The sequence below is a fragment of the Bos taurus genome, chromosome 10 (genome assembly GCF_002263795.3).
Source record: "Bos taurus isolate L1 Dominette 01449 registration number 42190680 breed Hereford chromosome 10, ARS-UCD2.0, whole genome shotgun sequence".
In the NCBI taxonomy this organism is placed as follows: Eukaryota; Metazoa; Chordata; class Mammalia; order Artiodactyla; family Bovidae; genus Bos; species Bos taurus.
The window spans coordinates 12,286,035-12,312,151 of NC_037337.1; the positions used below are offsets into that span (position 1 = coordinate 12,286,035).

General features: G+C 53.0%; 1 protein-coding gene across 1 annotated transcript in view; it reads right to left on the reverse strand.

The window, feature by feature from the left end:
* Positions 1–25,914, reverse strand: part of IGDCC3 (immunoglobulin superfamily DCC subclass member 3) — a 43,137-nt gene extending 17,223 nt beyond the window's left edge. Inside the window, exons 1-2 of the mRNA XM_010809049.3 lie at positions 25,779–25,914; positions 22,818–23,123 (exon numbers count right to left, since the gene is read on the reverse strand). Coding sequence (XP_010807351.1) covers positions 22,818–23,123; positions 25,779–25,869 — 397 coding nt within the window. The 5' untranslated portion in view covers positions 25,870–25,914. The remainder of the gene's footprint in view (positions 1–22,817; positions 23,124–25,778) is intronic.
* Positions 25,915–26,117: the final 203 nt, after the last annotated feature.

The window sequence follows — 26,117 nt, forward strand, 5'->3', positions numbered from 1 at the left end:
TATGAAGCCCATAAACTCATGCCTTTATTGGCCAGGCTCATTCCGGGGGATGGATGTGGCTCTCTGAGGTGCAGTTAAAGCACCTGCTGAACTCCGGCACCCTACAGCTACTCCGGGCTCCACCCAGGCCCACCAGGCAGTGACCCTGGAGGGTGAGGAGGCCAGCCAAGTCCCACCTCATGTGCCCTTTAAACTCCACAAAGCACTTGTAAATGTCCTATCTCTACCTGTGAATGGGAAGGAGGGAGGTGATGGCAGCGAGTCCTGAGTCCTGGGGAGGCTGGCAGCTTGCCACAGTCCCCATGGGATATTGGTTTTGTCATCAGGCTTCTCTGGCCCAGGTTAACCCTTCCTAACCCTCTGTCAGTCTCCCCAATATCTGGGTCCCCGCCTTGCCCATGACTTTGGCTCTGTTAGGGAAGAGCACCCACATTGACTGGCTGTTGACATTTGGGATGGAGCAAAGTATGAACTTTGAAGACCTGTATTTACTTCCCTGGGCCTCCAAAGGGAAGTCTGAGAGTTGAATTAGGTTTTGAATCCAGGGAGTATGGTGTTTTTTTGGGGGGGGGTATGGGGGGGCGCTCTGTGTGGGGTTTGGGTGGATGGGTGTGGGTGGATGGTATCTGGGGCTTACAAACAGCTCCAGAAGACTGCAATGGTTCAGAGACCCTGCTCAGCTTTGCTGGGGGTGATTGATTCATCTGGGCCTTTGCCTGGTGACCCTGCTCTGAGAAGCCTCTGGATCCTTTTGTCCCCCTCCTCAAGCCCCTTACCCCCTGCCTTAGGCCCCTGAACCCCAGACCCTCCCTCCCACCCTCCCACACCACCACCAGCTCACCACTCCCCTGGCCCCAATTCTAACACAAAAGGCAACTTTGTCTTTCAAGTCAGCAGCCATAAATCCACGTCTCTCCCCTGCCTCCTGGCAGCCACCTCTGACAAATGGGAGGAGTGGAGGACAGTGGGGGGCCAGACTCAGCTTGGGAAAGTCCCTGCATCCAGTTGTCGGCCCACTGTAGGCTGGTGAGCATCGAACCTTTATGGCCTGATCTTTGATTCCAACGGACAGGAAGACCCAAGGCACAGCTGCAGGGGAGGCAGTCGGGCTCTCTGCAGTCTCTGGGCTGGGCTTTTACTGCCAAAGAGCATAAAACCTCTCGAAGCCCTCCTTTCAATTATTCAGCCCATAATTCGGAGGCTCCGGTTCTTCCTCCACATCAAGCAGTGGGCTCCCCATCCCTCCCTACCTCCAGCCCACCACGGAGGTGTAAAGGTGTCCGGTGGAGTGTGCTGTGGGACCCGGGTGAGGCCCTGCCCGACGTGGCATCCTGGGTGAGCCATTAGGTCGGTGCGTTCCCCTGCTTTCAGTGTGGCCCCTACACACGGGAAGGGAAAGGCGAAGAGAATCACTCTCCCATGAGACCACCCTACCCACTCCATGCTAGGTTCTCAAAAGCAGTCCCAACTTCAAATATTTTGCTCTATTTTTCATCCCACATATCAGGCAATGAGTCAGAGGGTGTGTCTTGGGCTGGGAAATACAGTCATCTGTCCTATATTTACATAGCACACCCACTAAATCAACTCTAAGCATTCATTCAACAGATACTTACTGATTGCTAACGTGTCAAGAGGATGTCCTGGCACCCTGGGGCAAATTCCCTCCTCCCACAGACCCTGTCTTTAGACTTTCCACCCAATCTTCTAGAAAGGTTAAAACACCAGAGCCAGAGTCTTAGGTATGATCATAGTCCAGAAACCTGCAGAAGCCACTGATGGGCAAAGCTAAGATATTATGTCAGTATAACCCTGAAAGGCAGGGATTATTAGCCCTTCTGATGCACAGAGAGGTTAAGTAACTTGCCCAAGGTCACATAGTCATTTAATAATGATGCTCACACATTAACATTTAATGATGCCACAGCAGGCATTTGAACTTAAAATGTTTTAACCCATGCTCTTTCCTTGCATCACAGCTGTGAGACACACACATTCAAATGGTTCTCAAACACGACTGACCATACCTTTGAACAATGGCACAGAAAATCACAGAAGTACACGACATCCTTGACCCTTAAAAGTATCACGCCAAAAAAAAAAAGTATCATGCCTACGTACAGTCAGAGACACCCATGACATAGCAGGCTTCACTTTAACTGAAGTCCCCCAGGGTTTGAGGTAGGTTTCACAGAGCATAACTAATGCAGATAAGCACCATGATATGACAGTGTTATTAGCCTCCTAATGGTCACTAGCCCACACGTGTTTCCTAAATTCTATTAACACAGGTAAATAAACAACCCAGACGCCAGTCCCCAGGTAGCCCTTCCACGGGCATTTTCGTGCTCGTGGAAATCGGCAAACCAAGAAACCAAGCTGCAAGAATGGAGCCTGCAGAGTTATTCCTGTCACTTGTCAGGCCTTACAAAACAGAGGAGTAACTTATTTTCCAGATTTTGCAGGAAGAGGACAAAGCATTGTGAGAGGCCAGTGGCTTCCATGGGGTGAGTGGGGGTGGTGGGGCAGGGAGAGGGAAGGTAAATGTGTTAAAGAGAAGGGCCGCCGTGACTGTCTCAGTCCTTTTAATAACTGGGTCTTGATAAAGCCAAAGCCCCTCTCTGGGCCTCTTATTTCCTCCTCTGTAAAATGGATGAGTTGAACTGGGCTGATTACAAAGTCTATCCGGCTACAGCCTCTGAGACACATGTGCTTGCAGGCGGCAGCCGAGGGTGCAGGGTCGGGGGCTGGGAGTCAGCTTGGGAATCCCTCTCTGCCTTAGACTTGAAACTGTCCAGGCCCAGCAGGGCCCCTCTCCACAGACTGCACGTCTCCACCTGTGTCAGGGTCACCAATCTTCCTTATGTAAACGTGCCCGGGGCCCACGACATCCTAACTTCCGTCATTCTGGTCGGGATACCGGATCTCCCTCACCTCCCGGAAGGACGTCTGGCTAGGGGGCGCAGGCTGGAGCTATTAAGTAAATTGCTTTCACGTGACCATGAGGACAACTCAACAAAAACAGACACTGCCCCCAAATTTCCAGAACCATATATTAGGATTTGTAGGGGACTAATCTAGCAGGCATTAGGTAATGGAAGGGTGACCTGATCATGTCTGACTCTCACAGATTCCTTATGTGACCTTTCCATTTCAATCTTGGTTTTCTCATCTTTAAAATGGGAGAGGAGGAGGATAGACAAGATAATCTGTAAGGTTCAGACCATGAAATGGTCTCTCTCCTCCCATGAAAGGACTCCTCTTCTCAAACCTTGATCTGATGCTGTATTTACCTCTCATGATTCTACAGAATCTCTGGCGGCTCAACTCTGAACCATGATCGTTAAAGGCCTGCAGACAATCCACCTCAGCAACAGTGCTGCTGGTGGTAAGTTGCTTCAGTCGTGTCCGACTCTGTGCGACCCCAGAGACGGCAGCCCACCAGGCTCCCCCGTCCCTGGGATTCTCCAGGCAAGAACACTGGAGTGGGGTGCCATTTCCTTCTGCAATGCATGAAAGTGAAAAGTGAAAGTGAAGTCGCTCAGTCGTCTCCGACTCTTAGCGACCCCATGGACTGCAGCCCTCCAGGCTCCTCCGTCCATGGGATTTTCCAGGCAAGAGTGCTGGAGTGGGGTGCCATTGCCTTCTCTGGGAATCTTCTATAGAAGGTTTCAAAAGCCTTCCCTTAAATTCAAAGGTTTCACCACATCCACCCCTAACCTCTTCCTTTTCTTGTGATTCTTAGTTAGAGCCTCACCATGGGCCAACTACCCAAGCTAGAACAAAACAAGGGCACTGCCACACCTGTCACCTCTCCCCCACAGTCAACTGGTCACTAATCCCGGGCTATCCTCCCTTATCGCTCCCACTGCCTTGGCTCAGGCTCTCAACACTCTCAACTGTTTCTGTAATAGCTTCCCCTGTCCAGTCTCCCCATTTCTAGTGCTCCCTTCCTCCGCTTCTTGGGCTTCCCTTGTGGCTCAGCTGGCAAAGAATCCGCCTGCAATGCGGGAGACCTGGGTTCGATCCCTGGGTTGGGAAGACCCCTGGAGAAGGGCATAGCAACCCACTCCAGTATTCTTGCCTGGAGAATACCCATAGACAGAGGATCTCGGGGGCTACAGCCCATGGGGTCACAAAGTGTCGGACACACCTCCTCTTCTTAGTCCATCCTGAAGCCATAATCATCTTCCTGAATATCCAATTAACCATCTTCGGTGGTTCTCCATTGCCTTGAATCAAGGTAGTCTCCTTGGGATGGCATTCAAGGTCTTCATTATTAGATCCTGATTAATCTTTCCAGCTTCAAAGGCAGCTAGTTCTCTCTTCATGTAATTTGCACTCCGACTGTGTGAGACAGGCTTGTCTTTTCCAGACATCAGATGTTCATACTTCTCTTTACCTCTGCTGTCCCCATTTGCCTGGAACTCTTTTGCCATTTTCTCTACTAGCATCTCATCTTCTACAGTCCCCAAAGGAGGCAGGCAGAATTAATTCCTGCCTTGAATGTGTTGCCTTTGTGCCTCTCTCCTAGCCTTTAACAAAACATATCAGAATCCGTTGCTTACACATCAATCACCTACTAGCCTATGAATCCCTTATGGGCCCAGAATGGTCTAACTTGCCTTTCTATCTCCAGCACCTAGAACAAATACTAGGTAAATAATAAGTCTTCATTAACTGTGTCCTGAATGCTAGCGTTAAGGGTCATATGATCTTGGGGTCATTACACATTATCTTCTCTTCCACCCAAGACCCCACCCTGCCACAACTCATTGTTTATTTGGGGCAAGTTACTTTCTCTCCTTGAGTCTCAGCTTATTCAATGAAACGAAGGACTTGGGACTAAGCACCCCAGTCCTCTTCTCAAACCTGACTGTGTATCAGAATAACCTAGGACGCTGAGTAACTGCAGATTTCCAGACTCCACTTCCTTGGTCTGGCGCGGTGCTCAGGAATCTATGAAAGCGCAGGAGGCTGTCACATGTGCACGGCCAGCATTGGGACCCCCTGGCCTGGCAGGTTCTCGAGAATCCTTATCGTCCCCCGAGCTCCAGCATCCGACAAGGGCAGATTCCCAGCCCAGCACCCATAACCCCATCCACCCATCCAACCCCTCCAGCAACAAGGCCAGTAGTTAGTCCAGGCAGTCGGACTCCAATGCCAGGAGCCGGCAGCCGGGCGGGTGGAGCATGTGGGAGCCCGGCCCCCCCGGAGCCCCCAGTGCTGGCATTCGGCTGCCGAGCGGGGTCAGGGCCCCCGAGCCTGGGGCCCTGAGAGCCGCTCGCTCGGCGGCAGGAGTAAGTGGGACCATCTGCTCCGCTCGGCAGAGGTCAGCGCTTTGTGTCAAGCTCCCATCCCCCCTCGCTCCTCCCTCCACCTTCCCCTCTTTGCCCTTTGACTCCCGGGACTCAAAAGAAAAAAAAAGCCCTTGAGGTCCTGATGAAAGTGGGAGTGTGATGGGGAGCGACACCGGAGCTCGGGGCCCGGGCAGTGCTGAGCCTGCGCCGGTGGAGAGCGCGCGGCGGGCGGCTGCGGGCCGGGGAGGAGCAGCCGCGTCCGGTCCGTCGGGCCCGGGCCGAGCCGGCGGGGCGGCTCCCGAGGGAGGCTGCGCCGGTTCCCACAGCCGGCCGGGCCGTCGGGCCCCTTTGAAGTGGCCGCAGCTGCACACCCCGAGCCGCGGCTAATCCCCGCCGACGCGGGCGTCCTCGCCCCCCCGCATAGCAATAGTGTCCGCGCTGAATGGCGCTGGCTAATTACCTCGCTCGCACCGCCGCGGGTGAATGAGAGAATCCGGCATTGTGCGCGGCGAATGGAGAAAATAAGACAACCATTGTCCTCGCACGCCAAACGAGGGTTTGATGTCGCTGGGGCGAGCGAGGCACCATTTCCCGCCACCCTTTCCCCCCAGCGGGGCAAATGCCCCAGCTGCGCCCGGGTGGACCGGGCCGGCCCAGGGAAACTGAGGAAGCAGGTCCCGCCTCCCCACGGAAGAAGCCCTCCGCGCCCCGACTACCCATGGAAGCCCGGCAGGGGCTACGAGTCTGCCCCGGGGCTCCCCTCTACACCAGTGGGTTCTTGGGGGCACCTACTGTGATAGCCCGGTTCGGAGAAAAACCAAGCGAGGCCCTGCCTTTACAGCCTAATTAGATTTCGCTGGGAACACATGAAACAATGAGAAGAGTCGAGGATTTATGTTCTTCAGTGCCCAACTGTGTGCCACCAGCTGAAAGGGCTGGAGACGTTCAGAGAATGGCTGGGAGAGATGTGAGAAGAGGAACAGGGCTCTGAAAAGAAGAGGCAGGAAGATGGGAAGCTGTGGGGGCTGAGGAATGGACTGGCATGTTCCGGGAGGAAGAGAGAAAGCTTGGAAAGGGGAGGTCCTAACCGTCAGGTCTGAGCCAGGGTTCAGGATTCGGATGTGACAACGGAAGCGCCCAGGCCACTGCTTTGATCCAAGAAAGGTCCCCTTGATGAGAATGGTGGGTGGGAAGGAAGGACTGGAGTTTCAACCACTTGCCTGTGAAAACCGACTCTTTATCAGGAACTGGACTAGCCTGAGGCACTTCCCTTTTCTTCTTGTTTAAGGATGTGAGAGGCTTAGCTTAGAAATCAGCACTAAAGGAAAATCATGATGCAGATGGACAGGCTGACAATCACACTGTAAATCAATTCAACAGATTCTGTGCTTTATCAAGCTGCCTTCTCTCTTCACTATCACCACAGTTATGGTTGCTTCTTGACAAGGCAGGAAGAGGAGCTCGAATTCTTCAAGATCAGGAGGTGTCTTATCTTTCTGTCCCTCAGAGTCCTCAGCTTAGAGGCAGGTAGGTGTAGGAGACATGCTCTTAGAGATTGGTTGATTTGATAACTGACCTGCTTTAATATCCTTCAGTTCCAGTATCCTTTTCCTGGAAGCACATACTTCCTAATCCCTTCTGATGGGCTCTTAGATTATGTCTGCCTAAAGAAGAACATACATAAGATCCAGTGTCCTTTCAGGCTTCTCAACTGATAAAAAGGTCCATTGCTCAGATCAACAGTAGGCTGTTGGGCTGACCCAGTCACCCTTGGTTAGCATCACTTATGATGCATATTACTGGGCTCTTTCTAAGGCAGCAATCTTTTCTAATGTTCTAATGTCCATGTTACCACAACGAGATTATGAACCCTTTGTGTACAGCCGATAACTAGGCTCTGAAACAGGACCACCCATAAAGTGAAGTCGCTCAGTTGTGTCCTGTTCTTTGCAACCCCATGGACTGTAGCCTACCAGGCTCCTCCATCCACGGGATTTTCCAGGCAAGAGTACTGGAGCAGGTTGCCATTTCATCCATCCGTTTATTTGAGAATAAAATTAAAGACTGGACAACACTTGTTGAGAGACTAAACAGCCGCCAAAATGGGTCCTTGTCTTGACTGATCAACCACGTCTAACACTACTGAGCGCTAATTTTAACAGTGATACGTGAAAACATATGCTTTTTAAAGGAGAGAAAAATCTAAGTACAGGTTATTATTTTTCTAACCCAATTCTCAATCAAGGTTTAATTTAACCTGGTCATAAGTGCCAATATGATCATAACGTTTTTCTTAATAATTCTCCTAAATCTTCATCTCAGAGTCATGTTTCTTCTGCCTAAGGCTCTAGAATCTTAAGCCTATTTGGTATCCCAGCACCTGCTGAACTACTCCCCTGCTTAGGCCAGTCTACCTAGTTAGCTGATCTGCTTAGTTAGGTGGTCTAAAGAACTCCAAAACAAAACAAAAAGGTAACGCAGAACTGCTGTGGATGTGGTAAATGTAAGAAGCCTGAAGCTCCACCAATCTGACTTCTCTTTCCCTCATCTGCCATCCCCGAGCCCCCTTCACAGACCCAAGGACCGTAAAGAATGATGCTGAACGTCCCTTCATCTAGAGAAAAAAAGGACCTACCCAAGGAAGCAACAGTTAGTTTGTAGTAGATCAGAGATCATTCTAATGCCTACAGGCCACTAGCTTCATTTTACAGGACTAAAATGACCATTCAAGCAGAAAGTATAATTGTTATTATATAGTACTATACACGTGTCTTTATAGTTTGTCCAGATTTCAACAAGAGTGCCTGAATATCTAATCCCCAGAAAATTACACTTGGGAAATGATCCACTATTCAAAAAACATGAGGCGCCTCCAGGCCCAAACTGGAGATTCAACACTTTTAACTAAAAAAGTGCTTTCTAAAGGAAGCCTATTTCTCCTCACATCTCTTCTTTCCCCAAACCCAAGACCATTAAATAACTTTAAAAATAATGCTCCATGGGTGAATATTTTGATAAGAAGATAATGAGTATAATAACGAGAATGTGTTTTTTCTCCTCTTATCCATTCCCACAGCAACATGCATTCACAGGAGGCTTTGTTATCATAGTTATGATTTTTCAAGATAATAGGAAGATAGGCATATACATATGCAAGGACAGTCCTTCCCAAGAGGATGCACATGGAGCTCAAGGGAAGAGGGACACTTCCCAGCACGGAACTAGCCTGTTAGCCATTCTGGGGATGAGGCCAAAGGTCTGGCATCCTCGGACTTTCTATAGCTTGTCTGGAAGGGTGTCCCACCCTGAGGTGACTGAGTATCAGTAGCCACCTCACCTGGTAAACCGAGGTCTGAATTCACCAGGCCACCGCCTCACCTGCAGCTTTGTCCAGTCTCCATCCTCCCCCAAGTGGCCAGCAGTGGGACCTTGGAAGAAGGCTGTTTCAAGCAAAGGAACAGAAGAGGGAGACAGGGGTGCCTCTTAAGACTAGAAGAAGCTGGTTTAGGAGACTGGTGATACAGTTAGGTGCAGACATGGCTGCTCTTGGCTCCTGACAGCAGGGGACTCAGAAGCCTGCAGAGAATGGCTTCAGGGAAAGTACACTGGAGGCTCTCGAGTGATATCCGACTCAGCCTTCCTTGCCTCCCCCAGGTCCAGGCTGTTGAGCTCCAGAGGAAGAGTGTGCTGACCACAGCAGGCAGGACGTGTTTCCACCCTCCCTTGCATACGCCCGCAGCTCTCTATTCTCACCCTTCCCAGGCGTCACTCTGTGCTCAGCGCTGAGGATGCTCAGAGGAGCTAGCCCCACCCCTCAAGGAGTCTGCAAACCAGTGGGAGGAACAAGCTTCATACTCACTGTCCCAGAACAGACTGGGGTGTCTTCTGATTCTCCTCACCCCCAAAAAGCCAAGCTGGGCATTCAGTTCAATGACTCCTTCCCGAATTGATGCAATAAAAGCTATATGGCTTTATTTCAGGAAAGCCTTGATCCCATCAACCTTATACTTAGCAGCCTTGCTTGTAATGATCTTGATTTTGTCATGTTTCAGTGGGAAAATGACTGATTTGAAAAGCAAAATCAGAAACACAAGAGAGCAGGAATGTCAAACAGGCTCAATCCTAAGACTCATTCTATGATATATCATTACTGGTCTTCTGATATAGTGGAATCAAGGATATTCTAACCCATTCTTCAAGTGGGACCAACTTAAGACAGGGTTTCTCTAAGGTATTAGAGGTTTGGCATACAATTTTCGTGGTGGTGATGGTGTTCAGTTGCTAAGTCGTATCCAACTCTTTGTGACCCCATGTACTATAGCCCATCAGGGTCCTCTGTCCATGGGATTCTCCAAGCAAGAATACTGGAGTGGGTTGCCATTTCCTTCTCCAGGGGATCTTCCCGACCCAGGGATTGAACCCATGTCTCCTGCACTGGCAAGCAGATTCTTTACCACTGAGCCACTAGGGAAGCCCAGCATACAATTTTAAGAGACCTCTAAGAAATTAGGGTAAAGGGAACTACTGCAGAAAGAGAGTGACATTCCATATAAGCTGGGATGTAAGAGGCAAAACAAAAATAACCCACGAAGAGCAGGGGAGGTGAGGGAAAAAAACAGCCAGATGTGAAGATGGCAGGAAAAGATCCAGGAATTGCTTGTCACAAGCAAATACTGGGTTTCAGTGTTCTAAGATCCCGGCTCTCAAGTTAGAATCCCAAATCCCATTTGGCCAACCAGCTCATTGGAAAGAATGCCTGAATGCTTTCTGTCCCAGTTCTGTACACCAGGACTTGGGGCAAGGCCTGCTCTCTGGTCTCAGCTTCCACAGCAGTGATGTGAGAAACAAGGGCAAGAGACTGGAGGACAGGGCAAAGCAGGGTGAGGGTGCATCAGGAAAACCTGGAAAGCTCCCTTCTCCCCACTCCTGCCTGCCCCTGGGGGGAGCACACTCCCCAGCACTGTCAGGGCGACAAGCACACATCTCTGTCCCAGCTACCCTTCTGTGAAGGTTCTGGGCCCCACTCTGCTTCCTGCTCAAAGGCTGGCCTATAGACTTTTGTCTAGCCCCCACCCCTTGTCAGCAGTCCCTGGCCTGCACTCCAAGCCAATCGGGAGGAAGGAGGCTGGGGGCCCTAGACCTCCACTCTCCTGTTCTATTTTGCTCCCCAAGACCAGTAAGAGGCCTCCAGTCGGTGAGAGGTAAAGGCCAGGGAAGTAGTGGAGCATACAGGAGCTCCAAGGACAACACAAGCGCAGTCGCAGACCGCAGATACACTCACACACGCACACAGGTTCTCACATCCACAGACACACAGGACGCGGTGACTTGACAGCCCCGCAACTGCGCGGCGCGGGTTAATTGAAGGCACATCGATTCTGCCTTGTCGGCCAACCGGCCGGGCCCCGCCTCGGCGAGAAGCAGCCCGCTTTGTGCTGACAGTTGGGGGTATCCCTCTTCCCCGATGCAAAGGAAAGGAGTCGTTTTCAGAGCGCGGTCCACTCATTTCACACCGCGCTTGCCGCGGGGCGGAGGGCCAGTCCCTGCGCAGGTGGTTGAGCGCCCCGCCACACCCCAATCCCAGGGACTCAGTAGCCTCGCTTCCGACACGTGCGTGCTGCCCCGGGTAGCAACCGCCCAGGTAGGGGCAGCGACAGAAGGTGAGGATGACAAGAGAGCTTTGCTATAGAACTGTGATCTTGACAGTTCAAAAAGGAGGAAGCCAAGCCCAGTACGGGAGAGACAGAGGAGTGGGAGAGGGAGATGGAGGAGAGAGCTAGGGCCAGCCTGGGGAGAGGTAGAGAGGAGAGTTGGGGAGGAGGGAAACTACCTTCAAGGCAAAACGAGTCAGAAGTGAGAGGGGACTTTGAGAACCTTGTAATCTGGTCCTCTCCACACTACCTTCCACCCATGGGGAAACTGAGGTCCAGGAAAGTGAACTTTGGGTTTTGTGGGTCCAAAAACCACATGGGGATGAGTTGAATATTCATATATTACAAGCAGCTCCTGGTTGAAGTGGGAGTCAAAGAGGACACAGAAGTAAGGATGACGTCTATGTCAGGTCCAGGCTCCTCCCAGTCCGCAGTCTTGGCAGGCACTTTCCCAGGTGGGAAGCGGGTAGACTGGGAGGAAAACATGCAGGCAGCTCCACGGCAGGCAGGGCCCCAGGTCAGGGCATATGCCCCAGGAAATATCAGCCCCCAAACCAAGGCTTTCAGGTAGGGATGGGGGCAGGATCCAGGACCCTCCCCAGAAGTCAGGTTGCTCAGAGTGAGGGTGAAGAAATGCAGAGCACGCAGGGCTGCCGCAGCATCCCAAGAAGGTCTGGTTGGTGCTCCCTCCCCACCCCCATTACCGGTTCTCACTCAGAGACCCAAAGTTCACCCTGTTCTAAGGATCCCAGCCGCAACTGGCCCCTCCCCATGGCCAGTAAAGCCCCCGCCCTGTGCCCTCCCAGCAGGCACAGCCCGCCCCTCCCTGCAGTGCTGCTGGGTTGACGATGGAGCCTGCCGTCCAACACACTGCTCAGTGGGGCCAAGAGGGCAGGGGAGGAGCCGAGAGGGCAGGGGCCTCACGTCGACCACTCACCCAGGTAGTAGCCGAATCTTCCAGCTACCACAGCGGGCAGGGACTGTGGTCAGGGGTGGGGGCCACGTAACTGCACGAGGCCTTAGGCCACCTTGCCCAGGCAAGGGGACAGCAAAAGGACAATCAGCAGCCTGGCTTCTCCATCTTCCAAGGCTGATTACGTCTCTTCCCTACCACCCAGCCCCCACCCCTGGAACCCCTAGGGAGAAGGATCCTACTCAAGCCACACCAGTTCCTTTCCTGTGATTTGTTCTGAATTTTCAAACAAAGAGTAATTATGACAGATGTGGAGCAATCAGCATCATTATGCGGGGGCAACAAGAAAGCGAAAGGGAGATGAGGGGCCCCGGGGGAGGGGAACTTGTCTTTCCTCCTTGAAACAAGCAATTCTCACACCTACAGCCCAACACCCTCCGGACTTCTCCTGCTGCTGGGAACCTGTATCAGCCACTCTGCCCAGCCTCTCAGGTAGGACAACTTTTCTCTGCAGAGCATCCCAGCAGAGCACCCAGCCTAACTGCCCTCCTGATTCTCCCCAGACCTCCAGCAGCAGCTGGGGGTGGGGACCATGTAGCCCCATCTTGCACACCCAGAAGTGGCTCCCACTTTGGCCAGGGTTCTAAGTTGTTTGCTCCCAATACTCTCACAGGAGCATGGCTCTATTAATATTTCTTAGGCAAAAATACTGATTATGTTCTCAAGGGACTCTAGCCCCCTTTAAGGACACTCAGGCCACTGAATTTTGAGTCAGGCAGACCAGGTTTAAAACCCAGCGTCTCTACTTACTGTGTACTCTTGGGCAAGTTAATAACCAGTCTGGGCTTCTGTTTGCTGCTGCTGCTAAGTCACTTCAGTCATGTCTGACTCTGTGTGACCCCAGAGATGGCAGCCCACCAGGCTCCCCCGTCCCTGAGATTCTCCAGGCAAGAATACTGGAGTGGGTTGCCATTTCCTTCTCCAGTGCATGAAAGTGAAAAGTTCTGTTTACTCATCTGTGAAATAGGACTAGTAACGCCTACTAATGGAAATCTGTGGGAATTAAGTAAATTAACATACACAGGGCTTAGGACAGTGCAGCCCCCTTAGACTAGGAAGACTCCTGCTACTACTACAGGTTCCCCACCAGAGCCAGCACGTAGGTAGCCCTCACACTACTCAGCCCAGAATCCGGGGTGCTCTGGAAACTCAGGGACTCTCTGAGATGTGCCATGGATGTCAGGAGCCTATACCCACTGGCTGACACTCACATTCAGAACCACCCCCACAGACAGGGGTGGGGGTAGATCAGGAGAAAAATGGAAATGTATGTGCCAGTATGCCCTGGAGGAGATATAAAAAGATCTCCCCCATCCCCAACCAGAAAGCGGTGAGGCATTGGGCGGGGCAAGCGGCACGAGGGACTCCAGGGGCTCTCCAACCTGCCCAGGCTGGAGGACCAATCACATCCTTGGGCAGGATACCTCCTCAGGGCCTCAGTTTTCACCTCTGTAAAACGAGGAGGTGGGACCAGGCAAGGTCCAAATGGATGCAGTCTGGATGCCTGTGATCCCACTGCGGGGCTGGGCAGACTTCCAAGGTCCTAGATGGACCAGGAATTTTAGGCTTCTTTGACTGTAGCCTGCAACTCAGTGAAAAGGCTAGAACTTGGTCCTCTCTCTTGGTGGTCTGCCCCCTCCTCTCCATTTAGGTGGTCTGGTCTCCATCTGCCCACTCCAAGTCCCTGGGGCCTCTTGCTAGTCCCCCCTCACATTCCAATGGCCTTGGGGGCAGCAGCCAGACCAGAAAGTCCAGTTCCTGCCCATTATCACTGCTTGCATCTGCACTGCAACCCAACACCAGCATTCCAGAGAGTAGCCTGGGGCTGCCCCCACCACCCACCGTGGTCAGTGTCCAGGCTCAGAGACAGGGCCCAAGCAGGGGCCAGCATTCTCAGATTCCTCTCCCGGGGAAGGTGTGCCCCAGTGAGACTCTGACTTGCTGGGGAGGCCACGAACGCCTTCCTTTGGGGTCCTCTTTGCACCTCATCCTCTCTGACTCCCCTCTTCCCATCTCTTTGCTCTGTGCCGAGGCCTGAGCTCACCTACTTTTGCAGTGGTGTCTCCCTCCAAGCACAGCAGCAGAGGGTGGACACAGGAATTGCTACATTTGGAGCCAGAGGCAGGAGGAAACAGAACAATAAAGAGAGCTGGACACAGGAAGAAGGGAGGGCAGGAGAAACCAGGAGGCAGGAGGAATTCTAAGACAAAGACCCCGAACGTGACCTCACAGGAGGGGGTGGGGGCGAGGCAGAGTGTGTAGGGGGTGTCGAAGATTGAGGAGCCTAAGATCCAGGGAAGAGATGGAGAGGGTGGGCTGGGAGTCCTCTGCATTGAATTGTCCTCCATCTGCCTGAATCAGGTGGTGAGCTGGCCTGGATTAAGCCCACACTTCCATCCCCTCCATCTGCCTGGAGTCCAGGGTCTGGCCTGGCATTCCTCCTCGCTTGCCCCTCTTCAGGCCCTTACTGGACCCCTGTCTTTGCCCTTCCATAGGTCACATCATCACCTGTCCAGGAAGTGCCCCTGGAGCTGCTCCGATTCACAGAGAACACTCTCTGCTCCTCCCTTACCTTCGAGGGCAGTCAGAAAGGGTCAGCCTTTCTTGAAACAGGGTGAACAAAGCTGGTGGGCAGGGGAAGCAAGCTCAGACATCAAAGAATGGTCCTTTGGTGGGGGTGGAGGTGGGGGGTGGTTGGCACACGAACAGCCCAGGCCAGCAGGCTCGGATTGCAGCCAGATTGCTGGCGCTCGCCTAATAAATAAGAAAACCACGGTCTAGATTCCCAGATACTATGGCCAGGCCCCCAAGCCCATCATGTAAGCCCCACCCTCTGCCAGCGACCTAAGGCTAGCTTTCCCTCCTTCCTCACTTCAGCTACAGGATCTAATAAAATGACCCACCACCCCCTCTTGCCCTGTACTAGTTCTGTCCATTCTAGATCTCTAGCCTGGTCATACTGTTTAGGGAGGAGGGATTCCCACAGAAGAGTCCTTTGAAAGCTGGACCCTCATCCTGACCCCCTGCACCCTTCTTCGGCACGCAGCTGTATGCTCAGGTGCCCACAGAGGCCCACGTGGCAATATACACACACATTGCTGGTCTCCATGGGCTTCCCAGGTGGCGCTAGTGGTAAAGAACCTGCCTGCCAATGTAGGAGACGAAGGTTTGATCCCTGGGTTGGGAACATTCCCTGGAGAAGGAAATGGCAACCCACTCTGGTATTCTTGCCCTGAAAATCCCATGGACAAGGAGCCTGGCAGGCTACAGTCCATGGGGTCACAAAGAGTCAGACACGACTGAAGCGGCTTAGCACTAGCACTGGTCTCTGCGTTTCTTGTTGCAACAAGGCTAGAGCCAGAGATCTTAGGGAGCCATAGGTTAGTTACACAGGCAGACGTTTTTGGAACCACTCGGTCCAGTTTAAACAAAGACAGCAGTGAGCTGTTTGGTTTTCCATCCTGGGTGCCCTTCTGTTCCATTCTACTTGTTTTTTTGAGGGCTGTGTTGAACAGCCTTCAAGCTGCTATGAAAAGTCTCTTACATACACACACACACGCACACACACACATGCCTGCAGGGACTTTGGAGAGGCGAGGGGAAGGCAATACAAGAAGGCCAGAAGTGAAAAAGTCCTTTCTCCCGGGGGTTGGGGAGGGAATGGGGGGCTAGCGGGGGCTGGGGGCCTGTTTCATTTGCAGGCTGCAAATGCCTCCGCTATTCACCGGCCCGCATTCCCAGCCAAGGCGCCCGGCCATGGACAATGCCGGGAACGGGAACAGAGAAGATCTGCACATTGTGTTCAAGGGGCCAGCTGGCTGCCTGTGGCAGCGGAGCCAAGGTGTGGGAACCAGAAGCTTGCAACTTCCACACTCAAGTCCTGCTGCTGGGGTGAGGGGCGGTCCTCCCACTACAGTTGAGGCCAGCAGGCCTGGGGATACAGCCTTTATCCAGCCAGGGAATACAGTCCAAGGCAGGAGACCCCAAGACCCAGGCATGAGGGCTACCAAGCAATGCGGTTTCTGATTCACACGCCATCTGCCGAAGAAGAGAGTCTCAGCTCCTCTAGAGAAAAACACGCAGCCACAGCCTCCCCAAGATTTTGCCTCTAGTGTGTTAAATTCCCCATTCACCAGCTTCTGTCCCTTTGAGCTATGCTCTCAATTACGAGGTGGGGAGAAACAGAGAAAGTCAAAGAGAAGCAGAGAGCGATGGAGCTTTGCACCTACAAGGCCACATATTCATTTAGTTTTTATTGGGCTCCACAGGCAGAGGACGTGAGAGATACAAAAGAGAGAGAAGCCATTTAGGAGCTTAAAATCGAGTTAAGGAAACAGATGGAATATCCAGCCACAAAACAGTTACTTAACAATGCAGGCAGCCTCCATTGAGAGGAAGGCTGAGCCTGAATGCCACAGACCACAAGTACTCCCCGCCTTAGGAGGGCGAGGAAGAAATTACTGTGAATTAAGTGGTCTTTGGGGAGGGATTGGGTAAGGGACGAGTAGGGGCAAGAATAGACTGGGAAAAGGCTCAGAAAGGCAGGCAGTCCCAAGGACTAACTGGATGGAAAGGAAGCCTTAATATCGCAGCGCAGAGATGAACGTTGGTCCAACGACTCAATATTACAATCAGAAAAACGAAGTCCAGAGAGGGTGACTGACTTGCCCAGTTATGCAGGACACCGGTGTCCAGGCAAGGGCCTTTGCACCATGCCTCACAGCTTCTCAAGAGCATCAGAAGAGGTCAGGCTGTGGAGTACTGATTTCCACCTACTTCTGCACCCTGGCATACTTACAGATGACCTGCCTGGTGTGAGAGTAGGCCTTGGCATGTCCATCACTCGTCACACAGGTGACACCTCAGCAGCAGCACCTGCGTTCTGCTCTAACAGGTAGGTGGAAGCATGTGAAGGGCAAAAGGGAGATTTCCTCATGGTTACTTTGGAGCGAGTCCCCTGGACAGCAAGGAGATCAAACCAGTCAATCCTAAAGGAAATCAGTCCTGAATATTTATTGGAAGGACTGATGCTGAAGCTGAAACTCCAATCCTCTGGCCACCTGATGCGAAGATCTGACTCATTAGAAAAGACCCTGATGCTGGGAAAGATTGAAGGCGGGAGGAGAAGGGGACGACAGAGGATGAGATGGTTGGATGGCATCACTGACTCGATGGACATGAGTTTGAGCAAGCTCTGGGAGATGGTGAAGGACAGGGAAGCCTGGAGTGCTGCAGTCCATGGGTTCACAGAAAGTTGTACACAACCGAGCGACTGAACAACATCTACTTTGGCTGAGCTGCCCCTCAAAGAGGAGAGAAAAGCTTGGGTTTCACACACCAGGCCTCCAGGTGACAAAGGCCTCCAGGGTCACCAGTCACTGTGCCAGGAACCATTTCCTTGCACAACTCACTGCCCTACACTGAGGCACTGCTGGGGTTCCCTAAATATACCGAGCCCACCACACAGGCTGTGCCACTAGGCAGCTCCAGCCCATAGCTTTCCCAACCTGCCCACCCAGACCTGGCTCCACAGATCTGTGCTGAGACCCTGTCTCCACATCCACACAGGCATAGATCTTGCTGCTGGAAGAGATTTCAGAGTAGCTGGTGAAACTGCCCTCGCTCAGGCAGGTTGAGAATGGTGCAGACTTCAGGAGCGGGTGACTGAGGGCGTGAGCAGCAGGTGATTTAGTAGGGGCCTAGACCTGGATTTCCTTCCCTCTCACCACACTCCAGTGTGTGGAGTCCAGGCTACCAGGGACCCTCCTGGAACCACCATACCTAAAGAAGCTTAGAACTTCACGTCTCACCTTGTTATCACTCCAGAATAGTAACAGTGCCTAAGGAACATTTTCTATCTGCCCTGCACTGTGCTAAGTTCTTTACACGTATTGTCGTGCGGGCTCCTCCCAGCATTCCTCCTTGCTAAGTATTATTTCCTCAAGTTTAAAGATGAGGAAACTGAGACTCAGGGATTCCAGTGACTTACCCAAGTCCATCCAGCTGGGGATGTGTTTCCCTCCACAGCCTACCCTCATAACCATCGTTGGGCACACCCAGTCAGGATGGCTCTGGGCTACGGGGGAGGCAATCCTGGCACTTCAAGAATCCTACCTGCATTGGAACAGGCTTGTCTTCATCCTAAATTAGCACTCAATACCTATCACTAGGGGTTTCCCAGGTGACTCAGGGTAAAGAATCTGCCTGCCAATGCAGGAGATGTGGGTTTGATCCCTGGGTCAGGAAGATCCCCTAGAGAGGGAAATGGCAACCCACTCCAGTATTCTTGCCTGGAGAATCCCGTGGACAGAGGAGCCTGGAGGGCTACAGTCCATGGGGTAGCAAACAGTCGGACATAACTTAGCGACTAAACAACAGCAACAGCAAACCTAATACTAACAATAATACTTAATGAGCATTTCTAGAGGCCAAGCCCTGGGCCAGATACTTTCCATCCATCATTTCATTTAATTCCCCGACAGCCCTGATAGGATGATGGGATTATGCTTTTTTTTTTTCCTTTTCAAATGAAGGCAGAGACTCATTTGACTTGAGAGTTGAAAGTAACTGTGCTAAGGACATGGCATCTGTGAGTGGCAGAGCTGGGGTTCAAACCTACCCAGATGTGACCCTGAAGCCCATGTTCTCCAAACTCACTGTCCTGCCCACAGACTCCCCTACACTAGCAACTATGATGTGGGAGGGGCTCTCCTCTCACGCCTGTGGGCCAGCACTATGGGCATCACAAGGGATCCGTTAGACCTGCAGGACCCCCAGGCCCTGGCCTAGACCCACTGATTCAAAATCTGAATCTTATCAAGATCACGGGCACAGCAAAGTCTGACAAATTGCGTTCCAGATCATCTACCTCTTTACTCCAGTTTCCCAAAAGGCTCGAGACCAGGAACTGAGGCCAGAAAGTGAGTGGCAGGAACTAAGTATCTGCCTGAGGTGGGCTGGGGGTGGAGGGGAGCTGAGGGTGGAGGCGAGCTCAGTGTGGAGGGAACCTGGGGGTGGAGGGGGGCTGGGGGTGGAGGGGAGCTGGGGGTGGAGGGGAGCTAGGGGTGGAGGGGAGCTGGGGGTGGAGGGGGCTGGGGGTGGAGGGGAGCTGGAGGGTGGAGGGGGCTGGGGGTGGAGGGGGCTGGGGGTGGAGGGGAACTGGGGGGTGGAGGGGAGCTGGGGGGGTGGAGGGGAGCTGGGGGGTGGAGGGGATTTGGAGGTGGAGGGGGGCTGGGGGTGTAGATGAGTTGGGGGGGTGGAGGCAAGCTGAGGGTGGAGGGGACCTGGGAGTGGAGAGGGGTGGAGTGGGGCTGGGGGTGGAAGAGAGTTGGGGGTGGAGGAGACCTGGGGGTGGAGGGGAGCTGGGAGTGGAGAGGAGTTGGGGGTGGAGGGGGGTGGAAGGGAGCTGGGGGTGGAGGAGGGCTGGGGGTGTGGAGGAGAGTTAGGGGTGGAGGGGACCTGGGGGTGGAGGGGGGCTAGGGGTGTGGAGGGGAGTTGGGAGTGGAGGGGAGCTGAGGGTGGGACCCCCACTTATCTCCCCTCCTTGTAGCCAGCCCATCCCTCTTTGGAGTCATCCAGGGACACAGGTCTCAACAGGTGTGAGTCACTGCCTATTCCCACTGGATCAGGTGTCCCACATGCCCCTCCTGGAGCCTCTCCAGGGGGATGGTAGAGGGTCTCACAGGGCAGCCAAGCTTCAGCGGATGCCCAGAGGCTTGGGAGAATCCCCAGACCCTCCCAGGAAGGGGTTAAACAGAACAGGTTGCACTCAGCCTCTGAAGTGAGAGATTCACTCCCTGAGAGATGTTCCTGGAGTACTCCCTAACTGAATCCCAGTGTGGGAGAAAGTTGGGGGCTGGGAGTGGATTCAGGAGTCTGCTTTTGCTGGCAATGTCACTGGGAGTGAAAGTTGCTGGGTCGTGTCCAACTCTTTGTGACCCCATGGACTGCACAGTCCATGGAATTCTCCAGACCAGAATACTGGAGTGGATGGCCTTTCCCTTCTCCAGGGGATCTTCCCAAGGGGATCGAACCCAGGTCTCCTGCATTGCAGGCAGATTCCAAGACTGGAATCACCTTTAAAAGAAGCAAAGAGGATTGACTCCATTACTGAGTACCAACTCTGTGCGAGGCAAAGCGTGGAGTGTGCTAGTCCTTACTGCCATCCCACCAAGTAGGATTATATGTACATTTCACAGGTGAGGACACTGGGCCATGGAGAGAGTAACTTGTCTCGGATCTCTTCCTTCACAAGGGTCGCAATTTTCAGCCCCCAAACTATAAACACATGGAACAGCAAGGCAGAGAAACCAGACATTCTGGAAGCATGAGTATTCCTAGGACCCTCAGCCATTTCATCCCAGACAGGAGACACTTGCACTGAAGCCAAGGAATGGGCCTGGAGTCCAGTCCATCATGGTCAGGCCATCTTTCAGTGACAGCATCCAGGCCCACTGGATGGAAGAGGAGGCGTTCCCAGCCGTCGGCCTCTGGCTGGTGCCCCACACCGACCTGCCTCACCAGGTGCGCTGGGTGTGCACAGACACAGATTGTGTGTCTGTGAGGGGTGCTTAGCATCCTCCTGCCCTGTCAGCCCCTGTGGAGCAGGCAGGAGAAGCAGGGGCTCTGGAGGGCACCTCACACCCTTTCAGAAGGCCTCCTCCCATGTCATACGACATCTGCCCAGCCTGTGGGCACATGGGCAGGGCATTGTTACCAAAGGAGAGAACCCAGGCAGCTAATCAGCTTTGGAGGTTTCTAAAACCTCACAGGGACATAAGCCTGTGACGTGAGGAAAGGGGATCCAACCGCCCAAGCCTTCCCCGAGGGGCCACGAGCCTTGCTGGGGAGAGAGCCCGTATCAGACTGCTAGGATTTGGAGGCAAACCCCCAGATGTCCCCAGGACCCCAGAGGCTTAACCAAGCCGACCTCACCTGCTGGCCCTCCCCGCAGCCAGAGCCCACAGCTCAACTGCTTATATTGTTAGGAGTTTAAGGAGGCTGAACATCTTGAAGGTATTACCATTTATAGAAAAGCACATTTACAATTAGCTCTATATAAACACCTGGGGATTTATCTCCCAGAAGTCTAGGCTGGTGATGCAGGAGCCATCGAGCCCGCGGAGTTGACACAGGCCAGGGAGAGCTCCCTGAGAAGTCTCTTCTCTTCTGTCCGACAAGCTTCTTTGGGTCCCCACTCTCTGTCCCCACTTTCCCTCCTCACACCCAGCCATCTGCTCGGAGGACGCACCAGCCTCCCCTACACTGCCAGGAGGGCTGGAGGCTGAGGGGTTGCTGAGCCAGAAGTGATTCCGTCTCAAGGTCCAGGGCTGCGTCCCAGAGAGCTCCATATGGGGGCCTAGAGGAGCCTTCCTTAGAACAAAGGGGCATCTTAAACCCAACGAGAGGCCTCCTGCCTCAGAACAATTCATCATTCGCCAGCCGTTCAGAACAACTATGCAAATGCCCTTGGAGCCAGGAAGAAATTGGTCAGGGATCAGACAGGGAAGAGGCAGCGTGCCACAAGGGTTAACTGGGAGGGTGCAGGATTCAGAATACCTAAACTGCAGTCCTGGCTTCTCTGCTCACCAGAAGGTCACCGATCCCCTTAAGTCTCAGTGTTCTCATCTGTAAAATGAGGATGACGACTGCCTATATTCCAGTGTCATCACAATGACTAAATAAGATAATTCACATAAAGCACCTGGGCAGGGTGCCCAGCACGCAGCAAGTGTTTAATAAGCATTAGTTTGAATGATTACCAACCCAAATTAAAGCAGCCTTTTAAAGGGATACCACCTCAAGACGCCACCCAGAAGTACAGAGATTATGGGATGCAGAACATTTTCCACTTGGCAAAACTTTTACCCTTTCTCAAAAGCAGTGGTTCTTGGGACTTCCCTGGCAGTCCAGTGGTTAAGACTCCCTGCTTCTAATTCAGGAGATGTAGGTTTGATCCCTGGTCGGGGAACTAAGATTCCACATGCTGTGCGACATAGCCAAAAAAAAAGAAAGAACCAGAAGTCTGTGAGCAGACTTCCCACCCTCATAGCTTGCCACCTTCCCAAGATACGTAAATAATTTTGGTTTATGTGATAATACCTATGAGTGTACACAGATTAAACAGCAACAGCAGACTTTTGGCAGGACAGAGCAGTAGAGCATGACCATAATTTCATCACCACAGTGACTGCTGGTCCATCAGCTAAGCACAGCTCTAGAGATGAAACACCTCTTCTCTCCCAATCAAAAAAGCATACCAAATATCAAGTCATCATAATGTACGCTTTAAATATCTTATAATTTTATTATCAATTACATCTCAATAAAGCTGAAATTTTTTTTTAAGTATGCCAGCAGGAAGGTGAGTGAGGGGAATGTCATCACTGTGTTAACCCTGAAATTATTCTATCATATTTTTTGTAAAGCAAATCGCTGAAGCTTCTGAATGTTATCACTGGTACAGGGGGTTTATTCTACCCCAAAGGTTTGAAAGTCAGCATGTAATTAAAAACTGCATGTAATCAAAATCACCCTTCAAAATCCTCTTAAATCATCCCCAAAGTTTATCTTTAAACACAAAAATCATACTCAAAAGACTGGGATGCTCATAATATACAGGCATATGGAAGCTAAGACACACTGAACCAAGAGCTGAATAAAGCTGGCTTTCTCTCTCCCTCTTCCTACAACAGTGCTTGACTACATTCTTGTCAAATTGCATTCCAATCAGTTAAATGAGTAAATGATATAATTCCACTACTGCAAATTGCTGCTATGCTCCTCTCAGCTGACCCATGCTGAGACAGTTCTCCAGAAGCTACATAAGATGGAATGGCTCCCTTTATCCCTCCATGACCTGGAAAAAAAAAAAAAGTAAGGGCACCCACTTACTTGCAGCCTGGATTCGAGCCTTCCGACTGACCACCAGCCCAAAGCGGTTCTGAGCCACACACTCATAGTCCCCCTCATCTGAAGGGCTGCCGCCTCCATCCAGCAGGAAGTGGCGGATCATCAAGGACCCATTGGCCAGCACAGTGGAGTGGGTACTGTCCGCCAGCTCCACCCCATTCTTCCTCCAGGTGATTCGCACTGGAGGAATCCCCTCCACCTTGCAGCCCAGCATTACGGGCTGCCCAGGGACTGCAATGTCATCACTTGGCTCCACAGCAAATGCCAGTTCAGCAGAGTGGCCAAGACCTGCATCAGGAGGGGGAGAGAGAGTAAAAGGAGAAGTTAGTGTGGAATGAACTCGAAAACACAGGGCTTCCAAGTTCTCTGGATCTGAGTGTCCCATCCCCATCATTCTGCTGTATCGGAATCTCTATTAATATATAGAAATGTATGCCTTATGAAGGGTCATCTCATGCTTGGAATCTCTATTAATATATAGAAATTTCTGCATTATGAAGTGTCATCTCATGCAGTACAGTTACTTAATCAACAGACTGTCTCAGAGAGATGGATATTATTTCTACCACCTTTCTTTTATTTGTATGTTTTTAAAAAATATTTATTTACTTGGCTGCGTTGCAGCACGCAAGATCTTCCTTGTGGTGCATGGACTCTGTAATTGTGGCTCAAGGTCTTTATTCATATCTTTTACAGAAAAGGAAACTGAAGCCCAGAGATGTTAAGCAACTTGTCCGAGACCTCAGAGTTAATAGTTATAAGTCTGGGACCTAAAAGCAAGACTGATTCTAACATAGCTGCTGCCACTCTGTGCCCACCTGGTTAAACACTGAAGCCGCACAGACTTTCAGAGTGTGACCTCAGGTATTCAGTCTGCCCTGGCTTCTCCATCCTCATCTGTTTAAATAAGGAACAACAATATGGCTTGTGTTGTTCGTACATGCTAAGTCACTTCGGTCATTCAATCACTTCAGTCCGACTCTTCGCAACTCCATGACCTGTGGCCCACCAGGTTTCTCTGTCCATGGAATTCTCCAAGCAAGAATACTGGAGAGGGTTGCCGTGCCCTCCTTTAGGGGACCTTCCCAACCTGGGATCAAACCCACGTCTATTATGTCTCCTGCATTGGCAGGTGGGTTCTTTACCACTGAGCCACCAGGGAAGCCCTATGTTAAATATGACCTACAGACGTAAAGGCACTATGAAAAGTTAAAATTTCTACACAGTATAAAGTGAGATAGTAATAAACCGCTGTTTCTTTTTGCTGACAACACCATCTGAACAGGGAGAAGGGTGTGTGGGTCCAGGACTGGGTACAGGCTGGGTGATGGTCCAGCTCCACTGCCCCACCCCTAGGATGCTCTGGGGTTTGGCAGTTCCGTTTGCTTTGCTTTTCTCATAAAGAGGATGAGAGATACCAAACATCTACTCAGATTTCTCAAAATTCAGAAAGAAGGAGGCTCCTAGAACCTTTCTCCCAGCAACCTCTTCACTCCTGCAGAAGAGAAAGGAACTGGAAAAGGGGAAGACGAGGGGGAAGAAAAGAAGGGAGAAGATGAGGGTGATCAGGGAACCAGAAGTGGGAGAGGAGGGACGAGAGCTCCAAGCCCAGGCATGATGCCAAGTCTCCAACTTCTCCAGCGAGCAACTTACCAGACCAGTTACAACTTCAGTCCTGGAGAAATGAACCCGCCTGGGCTGAGAAGGCAGCCACAGACCCCCTCCACATTTCCGGGGAACTAGTAACACCGGAGCGGGCCCCTCCCTTCACAGGCCAGCGCCCTCCCTGGCTGCGAGGAGACGGGGCAGTGAGGGGGAGAAAGCAGAAGGAGGAGCGCTGCAGCTAGGGGCGTTTCCCCCACCCCCAGGGACGTGTAATTCGTATTTTAAGATATTTGAGGGTCACGCCCCTCCAGATCCCTACCCATCCTTCCCAAGACTTGCGTTTCAGCTGCCTCGGCTCCGCACCCCAACCCCAGTATTTTAATAGCAACTGGGGGATGGATAAACTTTCTACTAGATGCGCTTGCGACATCCTGCTTCTCCGGAGCTAAGAGGGGAGAGAATACTGCCCAGAGGAGTGTCTGCTGAGAACTTGGGGTGGGAGGGGAAGAGACTAGATTTTCACTGCTCTCGCGTGAAATGAGCCCGTTACAGTCCCTGAGGGAACAGGGTGGTGGTGACGGAGCTCGGGGCAGCAAAGCCGTCAGACCCCGAGCTCTGCGTGTGCACCCTCCGGGGTAGGGCGGGCACGTGGGCATCCCCGCCGCGCTCTCGCCCTCGGTCGGCTTCTCTTTCCTTTCCTCAGCTCGCAGGGTGTCTCCCCTTCCCCACGCACGGCCAGCCGGGGACCTCCCTCTTCCTCGATCTCTCCCTCGCACTCCGCGTCCTAGTCCCTCTCCAAATCCAAGACGCGTTCTCTTCACCCGTCGCAGCCCGCTCAGTCCCGGACTCCGCCCCCGGGGTCGGCGGTCTCCTAACCTCGGCCACCGCGGGCCACTCTGTGCCCACCCTCGGGCTCCGCGCTCCCCAACTCGCCCCTCGGACCGGACTCAGCCCTGCAGTCTCCCAAGGCTCGTCTCCCCCTCTCCCCAACTCCAGCCTGCCCGCCGATCTCCTGCTTTGCCGCGCTCCTGGCCGCTTGGTCCGGGCTCGGACACTACTGAGTCTTGGAGCCGCAGCGGACTGAATGCGAGTCTCTCTTCTGGGGGGTCCATGCTCAGCATCGCCTGGCTCCGCGTTCCCCGCAGCCGGGCCTCAGTGCCCTCTTCCCCGCCTCCGCCCCGTCCCGCTCGTCTCCCCTTGGGCAAGTCCCTCCAGCCCGCGGTCCGCCGGCAGGTCCGCGCCGCTCTCCCCAGGTCCGCCCCTCGCGCCCGCTTACTCCCTTCTCGCCCTTCCCGGGGCTCGGGCCCCAGCAGCCGCACCGCGGGCGCCCTAGCTCACCGTCGCTTGGCGCAGGCAACAGTAGCAACGGCAGCAGCGGCAGCAGGAGCCGGGGCCGGCGGCGCGGGGGCGCGGCGCGCGAGGCAGCCATGGGGCTCGCGGTCCGCTCGGATCGGCGACGCGCGGCTCTGGGGCCTCTCGCGGCTCACAGTGTCCCGCGGGGTCGGCGCCGGGGCCGGGGCCGGGGCTCCGGCCGCGGCCGAGCCCGGGCGGCTGGGGGCTGGGGCCACATGCCTGCCTAGGAGCGCCGGGGGCGCAGGGCGAGCGCGGCCGCTTGCGCCATCTTGCACCCACCCGGGCGATCTGTCAGCCTCGCTCGGGGTGCGCGCTCCGCACTCT